Source organism: Nuphar pumila, chromosome 3, assembly GCF_984573655.1.
Source record: "Nuphar pumila chromosome 3, dmNupPumi1.hap1.1, whole genome shotgun sequence".
In the NCBI taxonomy this organism is placed as follows: Eukaryota; Viridiplantae; Streptophyta; class Magnoliopsida; order Nymphaeales; family Nymphaeaceae; genus Nuphar; species Nuphar pumila.
Window position 1 is genome coordinate 123,284,108 of NC_143251.1, and position 23,530 is coordinate 123,307,637.

At 38.2% G+C, this 23,530-nt stretch overlaps 1 protein-coding gene across 11 annotated transcripts in view; it reads left to right on the top strand.

The window, feature by feature from the left end:
* The window catches only part of LOC149843588 (uncharacterized), a 94,597-nt gene extending 86,764 nt beyond the window's left edge, over positions 1–7,833 (top strand). For 10 of the 11 annotated variants that reach the window (XR_016430906.1, XR_016430907.1, XR_016430908.1 and 7 more), the window contains 2 exons: positions 7,313–7,423; positions 7,541–7,833. Coding sequence is in view for 7 of the 11 variants with exons in the window: in XM_089999939.1 (XP_089856065.1) it covers positions 7,313–7,423; positions 7,541–7,651 (222 nt within the window). In the remaining 4 variants the exon portion in view is untranslated. Of the gene's footprint in view, positions 1–7,312; positions 7,424–7,540 lie in introns of those variants that run through there. The other variant, XM_089999947.1, reaches the window with a different exon arrangement.
* Positions 7,834–23,530: the final 15,697 nt, after the last annotated feature.

Here is a 23,530-nt window from a genome sequence, read left to right on the forward strand (position 1 = left end):
AAAAAGTTGAGAGAGAGATTAACCAAGATTTCTTGGTTGTTTTGTATTATTAACCAAGATAATTGTTTTGAAGAAAAAGTTGCGCGATTGCAAGATGGCTTCAAGACTTCTTCTTCCTGCTCTTAGCTCGCGTCCTGGACGCTTTGGGTTTGTATCGGATTTTTTTTAGGATACTCGAATTTTGTGAGTTTTGGTTCTTTTAGCTAACGTGCCCAAAGTTGTCAGTTTGCCTTCTGAATTAAAGGAAGATTAGTCTTCCGCTGATTTCATAAATAAACTCTGAAGAAAAGAGATTTTTCCTAGTCTCTTGCCTGTTTTCTGAAAGGTTCGCAAGTTTGAAAATTTGGGGCGTTACACCGCAAAAGCGAGGTGATCCATCCGATAGATGGATCAGATCTCTCCTTTTAAAAGCCAAAATCAAATAAATACTTCATCTCCTTAGTTTTATTTTAATTTGTTTTCATGCAAATTGTGTGTTTTAGGTATTGTTTTAGGTTTATTTTACTGTTTTTATAGGCATTCCATTAGTTTCATTAGTGATTATCTAGTATTCATAGGTTTCACCCCATGGGCGTCCAGTCCAGTCATCATTTCATGCATAAATTGTCTTCTATAAATCCAGAATTTTTTATTTTAAATAGGTTTAGGTGTTTCTGACCTCCTGCCAAAAACCCGAAACCATTTGACTTTCAGAACCCCACTAAATAAATTGGACTCTAAATAGGGTTTTTAACCCATTGGAAATTCTGAATCCTGGTTTAGCAGACTTGTGGATCTTGGATCTCCACCATGGGAGATCCGAATCCTCCTCAAAAAAATGTAGTGGATCCCTGTTAGAACCTATTGTTTTCCAATATTTTCCTAGATTTTTCTAAGGAGATCCAGTGTCTGCCAAAAATCAAATTTTCCAGACCTTTGTGAAAATCCCGATTCCTGCTTGTCAGGGTCTAAACCGACCTTAATCGACTGTGATGCTTCAATCCGTAGGTCGGATGTCGAAACCTTCAGCAGTGGAGTTGTTCCTAGTGAACTCCTCTGGCATTTTCCAGAATTTTAGGATTTTTAGGATTCGGATTTCTAGTTTTCCAGATTTTATAGGTTTCTTGGTCGAATCCCTGTTAGTTAGACTTTATCAAAATTAGAGGTCTGATAAACCTCTGTGTCCATCCAATTTGTAGGTCCAATGTCGAAACAGTCAAAATAGGAATTGTTCATCTGTTTGTCAGGGACATTCTCCCAAAATTTCAGTCATTTTCTTCACTGTTTGCTATTTTACCCATAATTTTTCCCGAAACCTGTCAGCCTGCTTTAAGTTCTAGAGTCGCCAGATTCTGATCTGACTTGCTGGAGCTGTCAAGCTCCGACCATAGGTCAAAACCAGAATCTGTAAAGGCAAAAATCTTTGTCTAACGGTCCTTTGTCACCCCATAAAATTTGGAGAATTTCTATGGTAGGTTAGTACCCGAAATTCGGTTTTCATTAGGTTAAATTTAGAATTTTAGGCAAAATCTGGATTTTAGGATTTTTAATTAATTTCTATATTAAAAAAATATCAAAAATATAGATTTTCGAGTTCCATTCTGTTTTTAAGGTTAGTTTAGGTGTTCATGCCAAATTTGAGCCAATTCCAAGCTCATTTGCCTTTTGTGTTAATTCATTTTTAAAATCAAAGGCGAAAAACAGGCGAAATTCAGTGTTTTGTGATATTTTTGCAATTTTAGGGTTTTAATATGTATATCATCATTTAATATCATGTTATAGTTGATTTCCATGTCATTTGCATGCATTTGAATTTCAAAATTTACATTTTTACAAAAAATATTTCAGAAAACCCTAATTTCAAGGCCATAGTCTTGCTATCAGGGGCATTTTGGTTATTTGATCTCAATTTTAAAATTCCAAACTTTGATTTTCATATTTTCAATCATATCATATCATATTGTGTTTGATTTATTTTCATTTGTATTTCAAAATCCTATTTTTACAAAATATCTTTCTAAAAAGCCTTGATTTCAAGGCCATAGTCTTGTTATCAGGGGCATTTTGGTCATTTTGACCCTAATTTTGAATTTCCAAATTTCATTTTCGTATTTCCAATCCAATTTCATCATTTATGTTTATATTAGGGAGGTATGAATTGGGTTTATATCTGAATAATATCCCTAGAATTTCTAATATTTTGGGATAAATCCAGATAAACCCACATTTCTATGCTAACATGTTTTTTAGTTTTGCAGGAATATTCAAGAAGAAGACTTTCATTTATTTATTTTATTCAATTCAATGTAATAGCAAAATTGTAATATTTGGAATAAGATTTACATTTTTTGCTTAGAATAGGATTGCATTGCATATAGTTTAATTTCTGCAAATTTCAATATCGGATGTATCATTCATGCACATTTTTCCAAATCTACTATGGTTGACACGAATGGCACGTGCACAAGCTCTTAGGGATAGGGATGGCAGTGGGGCGGGGCGGGGGACAAGGTCTCCACCCCCGCCCCGCTTCAAAATTTTATCCTCCACCCCCGCCCCGCCTCCCTGGCGGGGATGGGTTTTATCCTCCACCCCTGCCTTCATCCCCGTTTCATGTCCTCCATCCCCGGTTCAAACGGGGATGAGGCGGGGCGGGGATATTGCGGGGAAAAGTGGTTGGGGCGGGGATGAGGCGGGGATCGTGGCGGGGAGGGGAAAAGTGCACGTCCATCCCCGCCTCCACCCCCGGACGGGGATGGATTTTAACCTTCGTCCCCTCCTCCATCCCCGTTTTATACCCTTCATCCCCGGTCCAAACAGGGCGAGGCGGGGCGAGGCCCCGCTTTCCTTCGGTTCACTGCCATCCCTACTTAGGGAGTTGACAAATTCGGTGGAATTCGTATTTATGGTCATAGTCAGAATACAAAGGAAACCTAGATTTGTGATCTTCGTATTAGCTACATTCAACCTACACTCTTAGGCTAACTTCAAAATTGCACTGCATTTCTCAAAATTTCGAAAGGATTTTCCCAATTCCTCAAAGAATTATCTTTTAAATTCATATTCATTCATTCAATTTGCATTATTTTCAAACTCATTTCCCAATTCCATTTCCGAGAAATCGATTTTCTCAGAACTTTCTAAGTCTTTCTCAGGATTTGATTTTCTCAGAACTCTGAGTTTTCAAATGATATTTCAAGTATTTCCCAAGTTCAAATCATGATTTTCCAATGTTTTAACATCCTCAATTTCATTTTCAAATCCCAAAATTGATTTTTCCAAAGTCCCTGAATTACTTATGAAATTGATTTTTCTCAGAATTCTCAAATCTATTTCCTTAGAAAAGCAATCCAAATCTCAAAATCGATTTTCTCAAAGATCTGATTTTCCTGAGAATCCATTTTTCATTTAAGATTCATTTTCCAATGCAATTCCTGATTTTCCAATGAAATCCATGATTTTCCTATAATCATCACTTTCCCAATGTATTTTCTAAGCACATTTCAAGTTTTCAAGCAAATATCATATTTCTCAAATTTGCTTTTTTTCAAAATTCCATAGCACAATCTTGATTCTTTGTGCATTCTAGGAAAATAGAACATGATTTAGATATTTGAGTCAAGTTAAAGCACACAATTGATTCTTGGTTTGATGACCCCTGGTAAAGGTGTCAGGAACGGTTGAACCTCGTACCGACAGGCGGATCCCATTCCATGGAATTTTCCCTCAATTTTTCAAAACGGAGGCGAGTAATTTTCAAAACCAATTTTCAAAACTTTGGTCGAGTTTGACTCGCAGAATCGTTTCTCTCTCTCGCAGAGGGAGGGGAAAAATTTTGCGATGATAACAGCTGGTCAGACCTGCCGATATGCTTTTGAGAGCAATCTGATCAAACTTGCTATGATGTTGCGTGTGTGCAGTCTGATCAGACTTGCCTATTGTTTTGTGGGTGCAATCTAATCAGATCTGCCACTGGGTTATGTGTGCAATCTGATCAAATATGCATTGTGTGTTGTGTGCGCGAGCTGATCAAATCTGCCATTGTGTTTTGCATGTACAATTTTATCAGACTTGCTTACATGTTGTGTGTGTAGCTGATCAAACCTACCAATAGGTTATTTTTTTATGTTGTTATCAAACCTTAAATATGTTATTTTTTATGTTAGATATGTTATTTTCGATGTTGTGATCATATCTGCCATTGTGTGGTGTGAGTGCAATCTGATCAGATTTGCACTATGTGCTATGTGTGCAATCTGATCAGATCCACCGCTATGTTGCGTGTGTGTGTAATTTGATCAGATTTGTACTATGTTGAGTGTGCAACCTGATCAGATCTACATTGTGTTTTGTTGTACAATATAATCAGACTGTCGACGTGTATGCATGTGCAATCTGATTAGACTGTCGATGTGTGTACATGTGCATTCTAATCAAACTGTCGATATGTGTTGTGTTGTATGTAATTTGATCAGATTGTCGATGTGTGTACGTGTGCATTATGATCCGATTTATCAATGTTTTGTGCTTGTGCAATTTGATTAGATTTGACAATGTGTTGGGCTTGCAATTTGATCAGATTTGCTAAGTCCTTGATATATGTAAAGTTGACCAGAATTTGCCAAGTCTCATGCTATGTAAACCTGAACAGTTTTGTCGTGTTCAGGCTCACATTCATGTTGGCTACAGGATGATGTATTCGATTATATGTTTTGATTGGTTGTGTATGCTTATGTATTCAAATACCATGTTACAAATATACATATTATACACATGAATCTGAAGTTTATTTTGATGTTTGCATAAATATGATCATGTGCATGTTTGGGTGTTTATGCCAGGGTTACCGGAAGCGCCTAGCTAAAAGGGGAAGCGCGCTTCGGAAGCGCGGAACGTCGCGCTTCCGAAGCGTGGGGGGAAGCATCCCCTTTTTTGGGAAGCGCGTCCCCCTTTTTGGGAAGCGCGCTTCCCTTTAATGGGGACGTGTTTCCCTTTAATGGGGGACGCACTTCCCTTTAATGGGAAGTGCGCTTCCCCCACGCTTCCCCTGTTTTTTTCAATTTTTTTGTATTTTTTGTTTTTATTTTTTTCGCTTCCCCCTCGCTTCCGATGTCGCTTCCGAGACGCTTCCTATGTCGCTTCCGAGACACTTCCCGAATCGCTCCTAAGTGGTCCCACGCTTCCCCGCTTCCTAAAATTTTGAAAGTGCCTCGCTTCCCGCTCCCGCTTCCTCAACTGGCAACTATGGTTTATGCATAGAATTGATCATGATAATGCATGTTGCAAGCATCTATTTGCATGCGTATGCGTTTGATTTTATGTGCATTCATTTTGTGTGTTTGAATGTTAATTGTGAACATGTTTGAAACAAGGTGTGCGTTGCATGTTTACTGAAATTTTACAAAAGATGCATAAATCATTTTTAAGATGCTTTGGTGGTCATATGTGAACCACTACAGGCCATGTAGGTCAGGAGCAGGCGTTGCTCTAATTGTTGTTGATTTTATTTATGCATTGCAAAATTTATTTCTGAAAATTATTAGTTTTCCAAAATTAATTGCACTGTTAAAATATGGCGGGTCAGGGCCCGAAGTTGGTTTTGCATATGGATTTGCAAAACGGTTCATATGTAAAAAAACTTAAAATTGTTTAAAAGTTAAAAGAGACCAAACAATGTAATTAATCTCTTCCTTAATGTCCCTTCCACAGTGTGAGAATCTTGGATGGCGGTTATGGAGAATCGTAAGAATACTAAAACTCTGTATGCGATTATGCCCTTGAATTTGATGTGGTGGTTGACCACCCGACCACGGTTTTAGGAAGATTTCAGTCACTTTGCCTGGGGGTGGTGTTGACTCAACTGTAGTTTTCGTATACTAAAAAAGTGACATCAATGGTTGAGAATTTTCATTGATGTCCCGACATTATGTGAGGATTCCTAATGTTCTAATGAAAGATGAGGATTCCTGATATTTGTCGAGGAACAAGTGTGAAACCTAGTAATAAAATACAAATTGTATGGTAAGCTACAACTGGGAACCTAACTTAGACTTTGAAAAATTGTACCCATTTTGAGTATTCACAGGTTTAAGGAAAAGTAAAAATTAAATTTGTGTGCATTTAATAAGGACATGCATACAAAAGAAACTCTTATAAATAACTTAATAAATTATTCATCCATATTTATTGTTCAACATTAGTTCATGCATTCATGATTAATTTGTTTCGTATGATCTTGTTACTGCATGATATCCTGGTTATATGCTTGAATGGTAAGTTGATTGTAGTAAATTGTTATTGTGATATTCCTTTGAAATTTATGCATGAATTTGGTTTGTGTTATTCTTTTATTGTTTGAATTTTTAGAAGAATTCTTACAAAAAACTTTGGTTCTTACTCGTTTTCATAAAACTGTTTTACATAATCGGATGCTCAGTGATGTACCGACTGGCTGACTGGAGACTGCAAGCCCTGTGATTGGTTTTTGAGTTGTCTGACTGAGTGGCTCTTATGTGATAGACGATTTTTTGTTCTGAGTCTATTTGACATTATTGATTTAGTAATAATGTTTGATTATTCTTCTTTGATTCAATGCACAGTCTGTTTGTGCTTTGGTATATTAAATCTGTGAGAGCCCGGGATCTTTGGGTTTGTTTTCACATTTTTTTAAAAAAATAAAAATTTTGCTTTTTTTTCGAGGGTCAGTTGGGGTCGTTACACTTCCAAATGAAATTCTTGGCAAAACCATGTTATTTTCTAGCTGTAAAAAAAAAACTAATGGAAGATTGTTCTTGGCCAATATAGATATGCTTAAGTATTGCATGATTGACCTAGAATAAACTTCAGAAATAGAAATGACCACAGTCATCACCGACTCTAACATCTCCAGAAGTGGAAACTTCCATTGCCTTATATGGTGACATCATGATAATATCTGACAGTTGTTGATTGTCTTCTCTAAGCAACATATGTCTTGAAATTCCATCATAAAAACAGTAAGGATTTTCAGTGGTAAACAGTGTCCTAAATGACAGCAGTTACCTCTTGGACTTATCAGGAACACCTTGTATGGTGCCACTGTTTTGCTTTTCGTCTTTTAGGGAACTAATAAATCAGATACAGTAGATTTAGTGCTGATTTGCTGATGGTTTTTCAAGTAAATGATGGTTACTTCAATCAATTGAGCCGTTAACCTCATGAATGTCTGTTATTTGATGATTTTTCATGATGAAATGATTGATCAATTTATGATAGGATGATTATGATGCCTTAAAGGATGACATAAATGTTTGACAAATGGCCTTAGCTGTTGTTTGATCGATTATGTTTATAGGATTATGAATGCTCGGAGAAGTTTCTTATTGCCGGTGATCAGATAAGCCACTTGCTGCCAGCATCATATGAAGATACAATTGTGAGGGTGTACTCCAAAAAACCTGAGCTGGTTGGTGCAAGTTTGTCAAATGAATTTTTTAAGCTTTTTATCGACATTCTTTCTTCTTTTTCTCTCTTTCCAATTGCACTTGCTAATGTTCTCCTTTTGTTACTATAATTATTGTAGGTGGAGGCAGTTTCAGAGGCCTTTGAAAATTTCCAGCTGAAAACTTACGGTATCAGAACTCAGGTCCATGAAACACCAAAGAAGAAGAAAAACCAAACTTTGAGAATGTAAAGCTTGTTTGGAGCAATTTCTTTGCAAAACTACACTTACATTTTGACAGAAAGCAAATCTCAGTTCTCATAGAAAATGTACATTCTATTCTTTAATTCATTTTCATGTGCAAGAATGTTGTCAGAGATCTAAATTTCCATACGTCAAAGTAAATAAAATGGGAAAGGAATTACTATATGGTTTAATCGCTCGGCATGATGTTTGAAGGCTGTAACTTTGTGTAATTCCTTTCAGTTCAGGGCTTGGGATTTGATGGCTTCCGAAATATCCGACCGTTATTTAAGTGCGCTTTCCACATGCGAATTTTAGACTGTAATGTATAACACAGGCAATTAGTCATCGGTGTAGTCATTAATAACCCAGTGGCTAATCAAACTGTTAAGGTTTGGTAGCCTATTGTTTATCTTTGAAATTTTTGTTGGATCTACCATGGAATATTTTCTGCAGGGTCTATCATTCAAATGATGGATCTTAGACAAACATTTGCAATATTATTGGTGAAATCCTAGTTATGGTCATCAACTTCATGTTCTTCACTCATGGAACATGTATACAAGCACAAAGTTTTAACCTTGCAGCGTGTATATATCTATTCTGGGTGTTACTTTTGCTCTAATAATGTTTGCAAGACAATTCTCTGTAAGCTTTGCCTTCACCTGAAACGTTGCATTGGCCATCATGGCTCTTAAATATATGTAAATATAAAGACATCTTTTCACACATTTTGGACACACACCAAACCCAGACGGTTTAGGTTCAGCGGAAAACTTGATTTCTACCTTGATATAAATCCTTAATTTTTGCAGATTTAAGACAAAAATTGTTTAAGGATAGTTTTGTAATTTTACCACAATAGGTTGCCCTAGACTCCTTGTATTTTAAGAGGGCAATCAGTTTTTTGTAGTGTGAGCATGTGTGTGTTTTCAATCTAATAAAAGATTTCAGTGGCCTTGGACGTGCACAACTTTTGCTAAACCACATAAAAACCTTGTTCTTTGTGTGGTTGATTTTCTCTCTTCTTTATATTTTTGTTTCTTCGATATATTTATAGTGTGATCTATCAATGGGTTGTTGAGTCATTTTTCAACACTTGGTATCAAATCCTTAGTTTAGAGGGAAGAGTGAGAATGATGATGATAGAAGAAGGAAATGTGAAGATTGATAGGCTCGACAACAAAGACTTCGGTTTCTGAAGATGCTAATCGAAGACTATTTATATAAGAAGAAGCTACATCAGCTTTTTGCTGGAACAAAGCCAAAAAAGAAAAGTCAAGAAAATTGAGACTTGTTAGATAGACAAGCGTTAAGAGTTACTCGATTGACATTGGCCCAAAATGTTATTTTCAACATCAAGAATAAGAAGACTATGACTGGTCCTTTGAAGGTGCTCTTAAATATGTATGAGAAACCATCATCATCGAATAAGGTATTTTTAATGCATTTGTTTAATTTGAATATAGCCGAAGGTGCCTCTATTGTTGATCATATCAACGAATTCAACATTATTACGAGCCAATTGAGTTTGATAGACACTTATAGTAGTTAGATATAAAAAATATTTTTCTTCATGGTGATCTAAAAGAAGACATTTACATAATGCAACCGGAAGGGTTTAAAGTGCAGGGTAAAAAAGAACTTGTGTGCAAGCTAAATAAAAGCTTGTATGGTTTGAAGCAAATCCCTAGACAATTGTATAAGAAGTTTGATGGATTCATGTGTAACCACGGTTTCATAGGATGTCAGATGGATCATTATTATTACCTTAAAATGTTTGATGATTGCTATATTATTTTGCTCTTGTAAGTAAATGATAAGAGATCAATAAGTTCAAGCAATAATTATCAAAGGAATTTGCAATGAAGAATCTAGGAGCTGCAAAGAAAATACTTGAGATGATAATTATTCAAGATCGAGAAGATGACTTTTTAAAGTTGTCTCAGACAGATTATATTGAAAGGATGCTAAGTATATTTCATATGCATGATGCAAACCTGTAAGTACTCCTTTGACAAGTCATTTCAAATTATCGAAAGAGCAATCACCCAAGTTAGATGTAGACTATATGTCTAAAGTTTCATATACTTTAGCAATTGGGGCAGCTTGATGTATGTCATGGTTTGTACGAGACCAAACATAGCTCAAGCAATGGGAGTTGTGAGCAGGTACAAGGCACATCCATGAAAGCAACATTGAGAAGCTGCGAAGTGAATCCTTCAATACTTGAGAGGTATCACATACATAATACTTTGCTTTGTCAGATGTAACATGATTTTGCAAGGCTTTATTGATGCAAATTTAAGTAGTGATGTCGATAATCGTAAAAACACTACAAGTTATGTTTACACTTTGGGTGTCACTGCTATAAATTGTCTCTCAATTGTAGAGGATTTTGGCTTTCTCCACCATTGAACCTAAATATATTGTTGTTACTAAAGTAAGCAAGGAGGTGAAATGGTTGAAGAGTTTTTTGAAAAAGTTTGACAAAAAGCAAAGCAATAGCGATCTTTTATGTGATAGTGAAAGTGTGATCCATCTAACAAAGAATCCAACATTCCGTGCAAGAATGAAACACATTCAGATGAAATATCACTTTATTCATGATTTGTTGGCTGATGAGGCACTCTCTCTTGAGAAGATACATTGATAAAAAAGCCCAGCAGATATGTTGACCAAAATAGTTAATGCAGAGAAGTTGAGGTTGTGTGCAACCTCGGTTGGCCTTCATGGATAATAATCAAAGGTGTCACACTGAGATTCTGGATTGCATAAGGAGAAAAGTTATAAGATGTAGTTGTTGAAAGGAAAATCAGTCTCCATGTGGGAGATTGTTGGAAGAGTGTGAAACCTGATTTTTATCTTGATATAAATCCCTAATTTATGTGGATTAAAGGCAAAAATTATTGAAAGGTAGTTTTGTAATTTTATTTTAATAAATTGCCCTAAACTCCTTGTATTTAAAGAGGGCAATCCATCTTTTATAGTGTGAGCATGTGTGTTTTCTCAATCTAATAAAAGATCTCAATGCAGCCATGGACGTTGGCAACTCTTGCCAAACCACGTAAAATCCTTGTTCTGTGTGGTTTATTTTCTTTCTCTTCTTCATTGTTAAGCCGTTCCCCAACACAACTTTGTTTTAAGATTGAAACACTGATGGATCATATTATTGGTAGATATGATCAGAACATTTTTATGTTCTCCCTTTGAGGTATTGACCTAGGAGGCCTGACATAAAGTCTTAAAATTACAAAGGTTGACAATGTTATGGTTAGACTAAAAGGCTTGCTTGTGATTCTCTGGCCCCTCCCCCCTCTCTCACTAATGTATTGTAAGGGTTCAGTGGGGTACAAAGGCAAAAACAAGGTTCCCGAGCTTATATTTTAAGGGTTTTTGCAGCCATAGCCTCTATGTAAGGGTCCGCCCTCCCTCTTGTTTCCTCCATTTTCACCATTTGCTCACGATTAAGGTTGATAATCAAATCTTGAACTTGACTTAAATTTAACTTGTTAAAAGCACATTCGAGCTACTTGTTAAAGCTAATGATGCCAGCTCAAACACTAAACTTCAAAAATAAACCAAGACAAGCTCACACACTGTTTTGAAGGTGTTGCTCCCAATTTTTATAAAGTCTGAAGCACTTCAAAATAATATATCTAGGATTTGGATCGGCACTTATGGTTTATATCGTATAGGGCCATAGGGCTTATCCCCCAGCTTGCTTTAGAAAAACAAAAAATACAGTGGCGCAATTCCTTATGGTGCCTACAGTGGCAATAAGGGCCTACCCCTTAAGTCCACTAAGTTAAGCAAGCCTTGGCTGTAGAAGAAGGCATTAGAATTGGTCAGGAACCCAGCTATGGCCTTGACGAGGTTCACCCTATGCACCCTATCAAGATCTAACATGGACTTGATCCAGGCACACTCAGATCCAACTAAACCATGTCCCTCAAATATATGAGGATCTTCTTCTCAGATTTTCAAAGCAAAGAAAAAAAGAACTCGTCAGATTTGGAAAGTATTTTTTTAAGAAAAATGCCAAGAAAAACTCGGCACATGTAAAACTAAAAAAAAACATAAAAATAATAAAAAATTAAAACCTGTTAAAATAGAGTTAAAAGTAAGGTGAGAATTGAGATACACTATATTAAAAAGTGCAGATATTTTGAATTTATCACTATCTTGGTGAGCATTTATCATTTTGTGAATTTCTTGCAATAAAACCATGAAAAATTCAAAATACTCGTGATATTTCTGATATAGCTTATTAGGACATTAGATCACAAAAAAATAAATAAATAAATAAAGCCACAAGTGAATTGCAAATATTTGTTAAATATACAAAGTGCTTGGTATGTCCTACTTAAGATTCAAAATTCTCTGGCTTTTTTTTTCGTTCTTCTTCCTTTTTAACGTTTTATGACAGTAAGTCCTTTTTTGTTTATTTAACAGGAAAATATAAAGCCACAGGTGATTGAAGATATCGTTAAATATGTGAAGTACTTACTTGAGAGTATCTTGTGAAAGATCTTCGACTCAGTACTCGTTCTTGTTTGTTCCACTTCTTACGTTTAAATGTTCTGTGACAGCAACCGCCATATTATATTTATACAAATTTCACAATTTTTAATGACATCAGGGGGAGAGAGCGACTCACACCAACTTCATTTCATCTTCTCTCTCCTGTCTTCCTGGCTCAACATAACCAAACAATAAAGAAACAGTAACCATCGCCAACCCCAAGGAGAAACGAGAATTCTACTCACTTCAACCCTTTCTCATCCTCTTCTCCTTTTTCTTAGGACCCTAACCGTATTCTAAATTCATTTTCACCCAGTTCTTTAAAAGTACAAGGAAGTTAAAACAATCAAACCACAAGAATGAACACAGAATTTTTAACGTGGTTCGGTGTTAAGATACACCTACATCCACTAAGAAGAAAACCATACTCTCTCTCTCTCTCTCTCTCTCTCTCTCTCTCTCTCTCTCTCTCTCTCTCTCTCTCTCTCTCTCTCTGCACGCATAGTGCAGTTTTATTCAACTCACTTCTTTTATTACAAGCCTCGTTCCCCTCTACAAGTTTTTTACTTGGGGAATGGTTTTTCACGTGTAGTGTTAACAAAATTAGCACCATATGAAGTGTTAACCATGTTATATTTCAGATCTTGGTCCTTGATGGATCTTTCCTTAGCTGCCTCACTGCTTGATAGCTGCTGACTTTTCCTTTGGTCACCTTGATCTTCCATTTTCATGCAACTCCATCTTTCCTCATCTTGATCTTTTTTCTCTTCTTCACACTGATCTTTTCCTTGATTCTGGTAAGGATTCCTTATCCTACCATTTGCTAGAATGAGCTCAGTATAGCACCTTCTATATTCAAGGTCTGGAGGTTGCAGCTTGCCATTTCCTTCAGCATTGCAGCTCCTCTTTCCTTTCTCATGAGGATCATGACCTGCATTGCAACTCTTTCCTTTCTCATGAGGATGACCTATTGAGCTTGCTACGTATGTGGATCCCACAAAAGTTTGTCTCGTAAGCGCACAAGCTCCTGGGTATAGCCTTGATAATACACTTGGTTGCCAATGCATCACGTGCTACTTTTTCTCTAACAAAATGATAATCAATTTTGACATGATTCATTCAAGAATGAAAAACTGGTTTGATGAAAACATAGAGAGTAGACAAATTATCTAAGAGAATAACACGAGGTTTGTGTAAATATACACCAAATCACTTAATAAGAACGCGAGTCACATATGTTTTGGTGTAGCAGAAGCCATTGCTTTATACTCAGCTTTGGAGCTTGATCGGCAACAGAGGCTTGTTTCTTCACACTCCATGAGATAAAGTTTGCTCCTAGGAAGGTACAATTTTTTATAGTGGATCTCCTAGTGAGAGAGCATCTAGCCCAATCGGCATCAGAAAAAGCATATAGTGTTGGATATTTTGGGTTACGGGTCCAACCCACAGTCTGACCCGGTTTGACACCCTCTTAGTGGGTCACGTAAGTGGCTGATTAATGGAGATAGTGGGTGAGAGTTACGTGAATGTGGAGAGACCACATTCACTTAACTGCCCAATTCCTCCATTATATAAGGGGTTAGGGGTTACGAAGTTGATGAGGATTCGTAACATATCTCTGCCCAAATTCAGTTCTGCATTAAGGCTTAAGCAGAATAGGGTCCTGCTCACCGTCGACATAAGGCCTGGGCTCATTGTGGGCGTCGACCGGCTGAGGAGAACGCCGAACCTCGTACACGATCAATGGCGAATCCAGATACGCTCCCTGTCATCCTGTTTTCGCAGGGTTTCGCCCAAAATTGGGTTATGGGCCCACGAGCCACGCATTTCCGCTGCGCGTGGCCGTGTAGACCCTTTCGGCGTTTTCACCCCATTGCATGATTTCTGCGATCGCATGTCACCGTAGGGTGACATTCTGGCAGATGCAAACAGTTTGCAAACGACATAGGGTTTTCAGGCAGACTGTCGCTGTGTGGCGACAGTCATCACCGACAAATGTCATCGTAAAGGGCAACATTTATATTCCCGGTTCAGGCAAACCTAAAAAAAAATGAGTGTTTTATACCTGTGGTCGTTGGGCTGCAAGGAGGATTTGCTGTCGTCGAGATCATCGCCGGAGTCGTCACCTGTAATCCCCTGCACCGTCGAGTTGCAGGGTGGTCGGCATATGTTGGAGGTGTTGCCGGGGTTGAACGTCAGATGGCCGGCGTCTGGGGCCTCAAAACCCCCCTTTTCATTGCCCGGAGTTCCTTCAGGCCGCCATGGAGTTGTCGTCGCCGGGGCGTCTGCAGTCGTTTCCAGCAAGTAGCTGGTACCGGCAATAGCTTGCCACCGTCGGTCGCCGATGGCTTTGCTGGCGCTGCTAGGATGTTGCCGGCGGATTTTAGGGCATCCGGAAATGGCAGCCACCATCGTCGCCGTGGGGCGACGTCTTCTGACGGGTGGTGGTCGCCGAACCGGCGTCACCGTGGGGTGACGCAGGTCGCCGACAGCTGCGTCGGTCGCTGTTACGGCAACGTGAGTCGCCGTGGAACCGAAAAGGGAGAAAACCCCCTTTTCGGTTTCCCTAAAACTGAAACAGAAACCATCAGGTTTCTGTTTAGGTTTTAAAAGAGGACCGGATCGGGTCCGACGAGGAGACCCGATGACAGACCCGATCCAAACCCTTTTGGGTGGATCGGGTCTGCTCTTTTACTTTTTGGATCTGACCCGGACCCATAAAGGTACCGGGTCTGGGTCTGATCCGGAAAGGATCGGGTCTTTCTATTGGATTGGGTTTGACCCGGGTCCATTTTGGACCGGGTCTAACCCGGATCTGATTTTGGATCGGGTCCGATCCAGGACCATTAAGGACCGGGTCAGACCCGGGTCCAGTTTTTACAGGGTTGTACCCGGGTCAGGTTTGGACCGGATCAAACCCGGTATCCTGTTTTGGACCGGGTCCGACCCGGGTCTGTTTTGGACCGGGTCTGACCCGAGCCTGTTTTGGATCGGGTCAGACCCAGATCTCATTTAAACTGGATCAGATCCATGTAAAGCAGGATCCAAACACTATTGAGACTGAATCGGATCAGAAACCTGATCCGACCCCTTCCAGAACCGATTCAGAGCCGTTTTTGACCGGTTCTTTCCAGTTTTTCACCGGTTCTGGGATGCTGAGACCCTGTTTTCATAAATGTAAAGAAATACAGGGATTTTGGCATACGGTCATAGGGTTTTATGAACTTTTGTTCATATTAAGTATCAGTTCATAAGGTTTAGAACTGGTTCAGATCCTTAGATGACCGGTTCAGGGCGATTTTAGACCGGTTCAGAGTGTTTTTAGACCGGTTCCTACTTGAGGACTCTGGGTTTTACCCATATGAGCATGCTTTTGTTATTTTTCATGCTTTATAAAGTATTTATTTTGAATAATGTATGACTTATGCATGTTAATTCATGTATTTAGTGTTGGTTAAGTTATGCATGATGATTTTAAGCATGAATTATAACTAAATTTATGACAATTAGTTTATGCATTTTTTGTTGAAGTATGAACTGATATTATGTCATGAAGATACATGCATTAATATGTGTGTATGGGCGTGCTCCATAATACGAATAGGTTTTTTGGTAAAAGATTTTGATTAACCGATTCATGTAATCATCAAAGTGATCTGAGTCGTGTTAATTAAGAATTCTTTGAACCATATTAAGATTCGTAATTATGATTGTGTGTGAATTTATGAAACATCGATTCTACCCAAAGGTAGGTCGTTGTGTTCCAAAATTTACACAGGGTGTGATAGTAGATGTGTATTCCATCCCATGAACCATGTTTGTACCCAAAGGTACAGTGCTGAATTGCCTCTGGATTCATGATCTACTAGTTTCACCAACTGTAGTCAATTCCTTGAGAATTGAAGAGACGGAGCAATTATGAGTATTATCGTTTTCACCAAAGTGAAACGATAATGGCTCAACTATGCTTGTCTCAGAAAAGGTGAAAATAAAGGGTCTCACTTTTACCTTTTCAACACGAGTCTCGTCTGAGCAATAATAGTAATGTTTTTCCGTTTTCGTTCCATGATTTATCAAGTTCCTTCCATATCGACGGTTCAAGTAGTATCCCTATCTTAGACGGATCGAGTTTTTATGATTGGAAAGAAATCGTGTTATTCACTTTGGGCTATATGGATTTAGATCTGGCCCTTAGAATTGACAAACCTCCCGCTCTTATAGAGCAGAGTACAGCCGATCAGAAGGCTGCCTCTAAGAAGTGGGAGCGCTCGAACAGACTTAGCCTGTTGCTTTTGCAATCTCGGGTGGCTAAGAACATTCGAGGCGCAATTCCTCATTGTAGGACTGTGAAGGAATTTCTGGGAGCCATTGAGGCTCAATTCATCACTTCTAATAAGGCAAGGGCCAGTACCCTCATGTCCAAATTAGTGTCTATGAAATATGCTGGTGACAGTCACATCCGACAGCACATTTTGGAAATAAGGAATATTGCGACTCAATGACCTCCTTTTTAGTCGATCTGATCTTAACCTCGTTACCTACTGAGTATGGACCCTTTAAAATCTCTTACAACACACATAATGATGAGTGGTCTTTTAATGACCTCTTGAGTAAGTGTGTTGAGGAAGATGAGAGGTTGAAGGGTGAGAGGGTGCCAAGTGCACATATGGCCTCTCATAAGAATAAACAAAGGTCGAGGCCAAAGAAAAGCTTCTTTAAAAAGAAGAATCAGAAGAGAGCCACTGGAGAGAGTTCAAACTCTCAGGCGAAAGCCAAATCCCAATTAAGTGGCCCTTCTATAAAGTGTTTCTTCTGCAAAAAGAAAGGGCATAAGAAGGTGGACTGTTTGAAGTTCAAGAAATGGCTCGAAAATAAAGGTAATAAGTCATTCGTTTCTCATGAGTGCAATCTAATTCATGTTTCATTGCATAGTTGGTGGATTGATTTTGGTGCCACGATGCATATTGCCAACTCTTTGCAGGCTTTTCTGAACAAAAGGGAACCAACGGAGCATGAAAGAAGCATCTTCTCAGGAAATAAGATGTGTTCGCATGTCAAGAACGTTGGGATTTGCAGAATTATGTTGGAGTCAGGATTCATGTTGGATTTGGTCGATACATTTTATGTTTCATCTTATAGTCGGAGCCTAATTTCAATTTCAAGACTTGACAAGTTTGGTTTTGCTTTTAAATTTGAAAATTTTGAATTATTATTATGAAAAATTCAATGAATATAGGTTCTGCATATATGTGTGATGGTTTGTATCGATTAAGAACCAAACTTTAAATTCAGGAATCTCACTCCATTGAGAACATAATGATTGGCAATAAACGTGGTCTAAAGGATGATCAATCCTATTTGCTTTGGCATCGAAGATTAGGACATATCTCGAAAGAGAGAGTCCAAAGACTCATAAAAGAGGAAATCCTTGGATTCCTTGATTTTACGAATATAGAGCCATGTGTTGATTGCATAAAGGCTAAGCAGTCTAACACATATAAGAAAGATGTCAAACGCAGCAATGGAAAGTTAGAAATAGTGCATACGGATGTCTGCGGCCCTTTTTCATCGTGTTATATGGGTGAAAAGTATTTTGTCACCTTTATAGACGATTACTCACGGTATATGTATCTCTATTTATTATCTGAAAAATCTGAAGTCTTTCAAGTTTTTAAGGACTTCAAGAAAGAAGTAGAGAAACAAATCGGTGAAGTTATTAAGGTTGTCAGGTCAGATAGAGGTGGCGAATATTATGGTCATTTCACTGAGATGGGACAAAAGGAAGGTCCATTAGCGCGGTTTCTAAAAGAGGAAGGCATTGTACCTCAGTATATCATGCCTGGTAGTACTTACCAAAATGGTGTAGCTGAAAGGAGAAACAGTACGCTTAAAGAAATGGTTCGAGCGATGTTGAATCACTCAAACCTTCCTTTGACCTTGTGGGGTGAATCTCTTAGAACTGCAGTGCATATTCTGAATAAGGTTCCTACGAAGGTTGTTCAAAAGACTCCTTACGAGTTATGGACAAGTAGAAAACCTTCTTTGTCATATATGCACATATGGGGATGTCCAACAAAAGCTAAATTGTATAACCCACATATAAAAGCTTTTGATCCTAAGACAACTAGTGGTTTCTTCATTGGTTATCTAGAAAGATCGAAAGGCTTTAAGTTTTATTGTCCATCTCATACACCACAGATAGTGGAAACAGATAAAGCAAGATTTCTTGAAAATGGTTCTGTTGGGATAGATGCATCTCAAAATATTGATTTTGAGGAAATGTAGGATTCAGGTTCTACACCTGCTGAGGATAATGACCCAATTTTTTCTATCATTGTTCATTCGAGTAATGTAAGGGAAAGTCCAGTCAATGAACATCAATCCCAACTAGATCCGATTGTTGATGAGGATATACAACAACAACAGGATACATAGGCTCATTTTGAACCACCTGTAGCACCTGTATGGAGGTCCACCAGAATTAGGAAATCTGCTATCCATCCGGACTATGTGGTGTATTTACAAGAGTCAAATGATTTCATAGACATTGATGAAGATCCCTTCACATTTGCAAAATCCATTGAAAGTGAAAGATCAACACATTGGATCAATGCCATAAAAGAAGAGCTTGACTCTATGGCAAAGAACCAAGTGTGGGATCTTGTACCTCGACCTGATGGAGTTAGACCTGTTGGTTGTAAATGGGTTTACAAAACCAAAACAGACTCTAAAGGTCATGTGGAGAGGTACAAGGCTAGGCTTGTTGCAAAAGGTTTCACACAGATAGAGGGCATTGATTATAATGAGACTTTTTCTCTTGTCTCAACTAAAGAATCATTGAGAATAATCATGGCCCTCGTAGCTCATTTTGATTTAGAGCTGCATCAGATGGATGTGAAAACTGCCTTCATGAATGGGGATCTAGATGAGGAGGTATACATGCAACAACCTCCTGGTTTCAGTATAGATGACTCAAATAACTTAGTTTGCAAATTGAATAAGTCAATTTATGGACTTAAACAGGCCTCCAGCCAGTGGTATAAGAAGTTCAATCAGATAATAATGAACTTTGGATTCACTGAAAACATTGTTGATCAGTGTATTTATATTAAGACTAGTGGGAGTAAGTTCATAATTTTGGTTTTATATGTTGACAATATTCTTCTTGCAACTAATAATTTGAGTTTTTTACATGAAACAAAAGACTTTCTTTCCTCTCATTTCGATATGAAAGACATGGGTGAGGCCACTTATGTCCTTGGAATCGAGATCCGTCGTAACAGAACTAAGGGTGTCCTTGGCCTATCTCAGAAATCCTATATCCTTAAGGTTCTTAAAAGATATGGGATGGAGAATTGTTCTCCTAGTTCAGCATCTATAGTAAAAGGAGATAAATTGAGCTTGAAGGACTGTCCTCAGGATGATATTGCAAAGGCTCAGATGGATGTTGTCCCATATGCTTCAACAATTGGGAGTTTACAATACGCGCAGACCTGCACTCGACCTGATATAGCATTTGTTGTGGGAATGCTTGGTAGATATCAGTCAAATCCAGGCATTGCGCACTGGAAGGCAGCGAAGAAGGTCATACGCTATTTACAAGGAACGAAAGACTATATGTTGACCTACAGGAAAGCTGACCACCTAGAGGTCATTGGATACTCTGATGCGGACTTAGGAGGGTGTATTGACAATAGAAAATCCACTACTGAATACATTTTCCTTCTAGCGGGTGGTGTTGTCTCATGGAGAAGCGGAAAGCAGTCTACCACTGCTGCTCATACCATGGAGGCGGAATTTATTGCTCTATACAAGACTTCGTCACAGGCCATTTGGATAAGGAACTTCATTATGGGTCTTGGTATAGTGGACTCTATTGAGAGACCACTAAAGATCTTTTGTGACAATGAAGCAGTTGTGTCCTTTTCAAATAACAACAAGAGCTCAACATCGTGTCGACACATAGAGTTAAAATATTTTGTTGTTAAAGAAAGGACTGAGAATCATCTGGTATGTATTGATACAATTGGGACGAAGGAAATGACTGCGGATCCCCTTACTAAAGGGCTAGCATCGGGATTGTATTCCCAACATGTAAAGGGGATGGGTCTTTTTTATTCCTTTTGATGTATAACAATACATTATGTAATCACATTTGTGTTTATGTTTTGATTCTCTAAGGTTTTCAGTTATTGTTGATTTTGCATAAATGATCTCTCATATGGGTTAGAGAGAATAGCAGAATGACAATATTAAAGGACCAATAGAATAGGTGAGAGACCAACCTATTCATAAAAGTAATTTCTTTACATGCCTAAGCACTGAAGGTGAATTGTAGTGTAGTACAAAGAAATATGACATTTCATAAAGGGGTGTTCATATCCTTGACTCATACGATTCATCCTTGTGATAAAGGGTGGCATGTGAACCCACATGAAGAATTAAATCGAGATAACGGAATACACCTCGATTTATTACACTTTTGGTGTCAATGGGTCAAGTGGGAGATTGTTGGACATTTTGGGTTACGGGTCCAACCCACAGTCTGACCCGGTTTGACACCCTCTTAGTGAGTCACGTAAGTGGCTGATTAATGGAGATAGTGGGTGGAAGTTACGTGAATGTGGAGAGACCACATTCACGTAACTGCCCAATTCCTCCATTATATAAGGGGTTAGGGGTTACGAAATTGATGAGGATTCGTAACATATCCCTGCCCAAATTCAGTTCTGCATTAAGGCTTAAGCAAAATAGGGTCCTGCTCACCGTCGACATAAGGCCTGGGCTCATTGTGGGCATCGACCGGCTGAGGAGAACGCCGAACCTCCTACATGATCAATGGCGAATCCAGATACGCTCCCTGTCATCTTGTTTTCACAAGGTTTCGCCCAACATATAGTTCAAGAAGAGATTGAGCTAGAAGTCGTGTTCTCAAATCAATAGGGTCATGAATATACCTGAGAATTCGCTTAACCATTTAAAAATAAAAGTGGTAGAATTCTGCATGAATTGACTCACATAGTTGACACTGAATGAGATATCAGGTCGGGTAAATGTCAGGTGAGATATGAGGTCGGGTAAAGGTTAGGTACTGCATGCAGTCCACCAACAAGACTTCTATACAGAGTGAGATCCGAAAACTCAAGTTTAATTGCCCTCCTTGGTGGGTCAAAGATTGGAAACCATAGGGGTAGACGTGTTTGGATCCAATCATTTAAGCTCGATCTAAGAGCTCATAAGCATATCGCCTTTGATTTAAAAACAATCCATCAACAAATTTGTGGACTTCAACCCCTAAGAAAAAATCAAGAAACCCAAGTTCTTTCATTCTCAACTCCTTACTAACCCTATCAATAAATTCTTGAATAAAACTTGAATTACTTCCGGTGAGAATAATGTCATCAATGTATAACAAAAGGATAATAATCTCCTTGTTATTTTGGCATATAAACAATGACGAGTATGCAACATTGGAAAAAAAACCCATAGTAAGTAAGAAAGCTCAAATCTGTCATACCAGGCCCAGGGACCTTGTTTGAGGCCATAGAGCCCACTTAAGTTTGCAAACCTAGGTGGCCTTTGCAGGGTTAGCAAATCTGGTGGTTGCTCAATAAAAACTGTTTGATGCAGATAACTATAGAGAAAAACATTTTTGATATCAAGTTGACAAAGTTCTCGTTTATGAACTAAAGCTATGGTGAGAACAATCCGGATTGTTGCAGGCTTAATAATTGGAGAGAAGGTTTTAAGAAAATTGATTTCTAGAATTTGATTAAAACCCATGGCAACTAACTGAGCCTTGAGGCGTTCTTGGCTCCCATCACTTTTCAACTTAGCTTTGTAAACCCATTTAGTGCCAATCACGTTATGTCTGGAGATCGATGGACTAATTCCCATGTGTCTTTTTTATGAAGAGCATCAAGCTCTTTTTTCATAGCTTGGACTCAACCAAGATGCTTCAAGGCAACCTTAATATCTTGAGGTTCAAGGGGAATGGTCAAAGCCAAAAAAATATTTTGGATTTGGTTTAACAATTGTAGCTTTAGACCTCGTGAGCATGGAGTGAATATTTTCAATACACACCTGCTGATTGATGTCAAATTCACTATGTGGACCTGACTGCACATTAAACTCAGCTTGCAACTGATTTTCATGACCAACCAGATATGACCCAGGCTGAACTATAGTCACCAGCATTAATAGGTAACACTGACTCGTTCTGCAACATATTCTCAACCAAGTTACTAGCCAGCTGCATATCAGGCCGTTGTTTATCAATAGAACCAGATTGGTTCAACAAAAAATCATAAGACAGATCTGCACCATTTTCACCACACTCACCCACGCTCACAACACCTACCCTCAACTGCACATCTCCAACGTTTTGCTAATTTGGATTTCCCATAACTACATTAGATCGTCTTAATTTTCTCATTCTCTAAAACTAATCACTTCACCATGATTGAGCCACTGAAAAAAGATGTCCAAGGTTTTTGTAGGGAAAGATCGACTCATCAAAAGCAACATGATGAGAGATGAAAATTTGCCCAGAGGGAGGATAGAGACATCTATATCCCTTATGAATTTCATCATATCCCAAAAACACACAAGGCACCGATTTTGGTTCAAACTTGTTCGAGTTGTAGTTTTTGAGAAACAAAAAACACCTACACCCAAACATTCTCAAGCTACTGTAGACTAGTATTTTTTAAACAACATTTCAAAGGAGGATTTCATCTGAATATTGGAAGATGAAAGTCTGTTAATCAACCAACAAGCCGTAACGAAAGCCTCAACCCAAAACCATGTGGTAATACTACTATGGAAAATCATAGTAAGACCCAACTCCGTAATAGTTTGATGTTTGCGTTCAGCCAACCCATTTTGTTCTGTGGTTTTGGAGCAAGATTTTTTGTGATGAATCACATTGTTTTTAACAAACAACTCTAGTTGTTTACTACTGAACTCACCTCCTTCATGAGTTTAACAAACTCTTGTTCTTTACTACTGAACTCACCTCCTTCATGAATTTGGAAGATTTTTATATTTTTTCCAATCTGATTTTTTATCAGCTTATGAAATTCAATAAACTTTGAAAAAGTTCTGATTTGTGCCTTAATGGGTAAATCCAAGTGAATCAAAAAAACTCATCTACAAAAATTGCAAAAATAAATGGAAGTATGCACATCTTCCCCATTTGACAACTAATACACATGGAGTTCTTAACACTAGCCAAACTTATTGAATTTTTTAAGTAGATAATCCACTACCTGCTTATGAGGATGTGCAAGACATTAGTGCCAACAAAATCTAGTAGAGAAGAAAACTTGTTTTGTTGATGGTGTGAGCCTGTAGATATCTCCA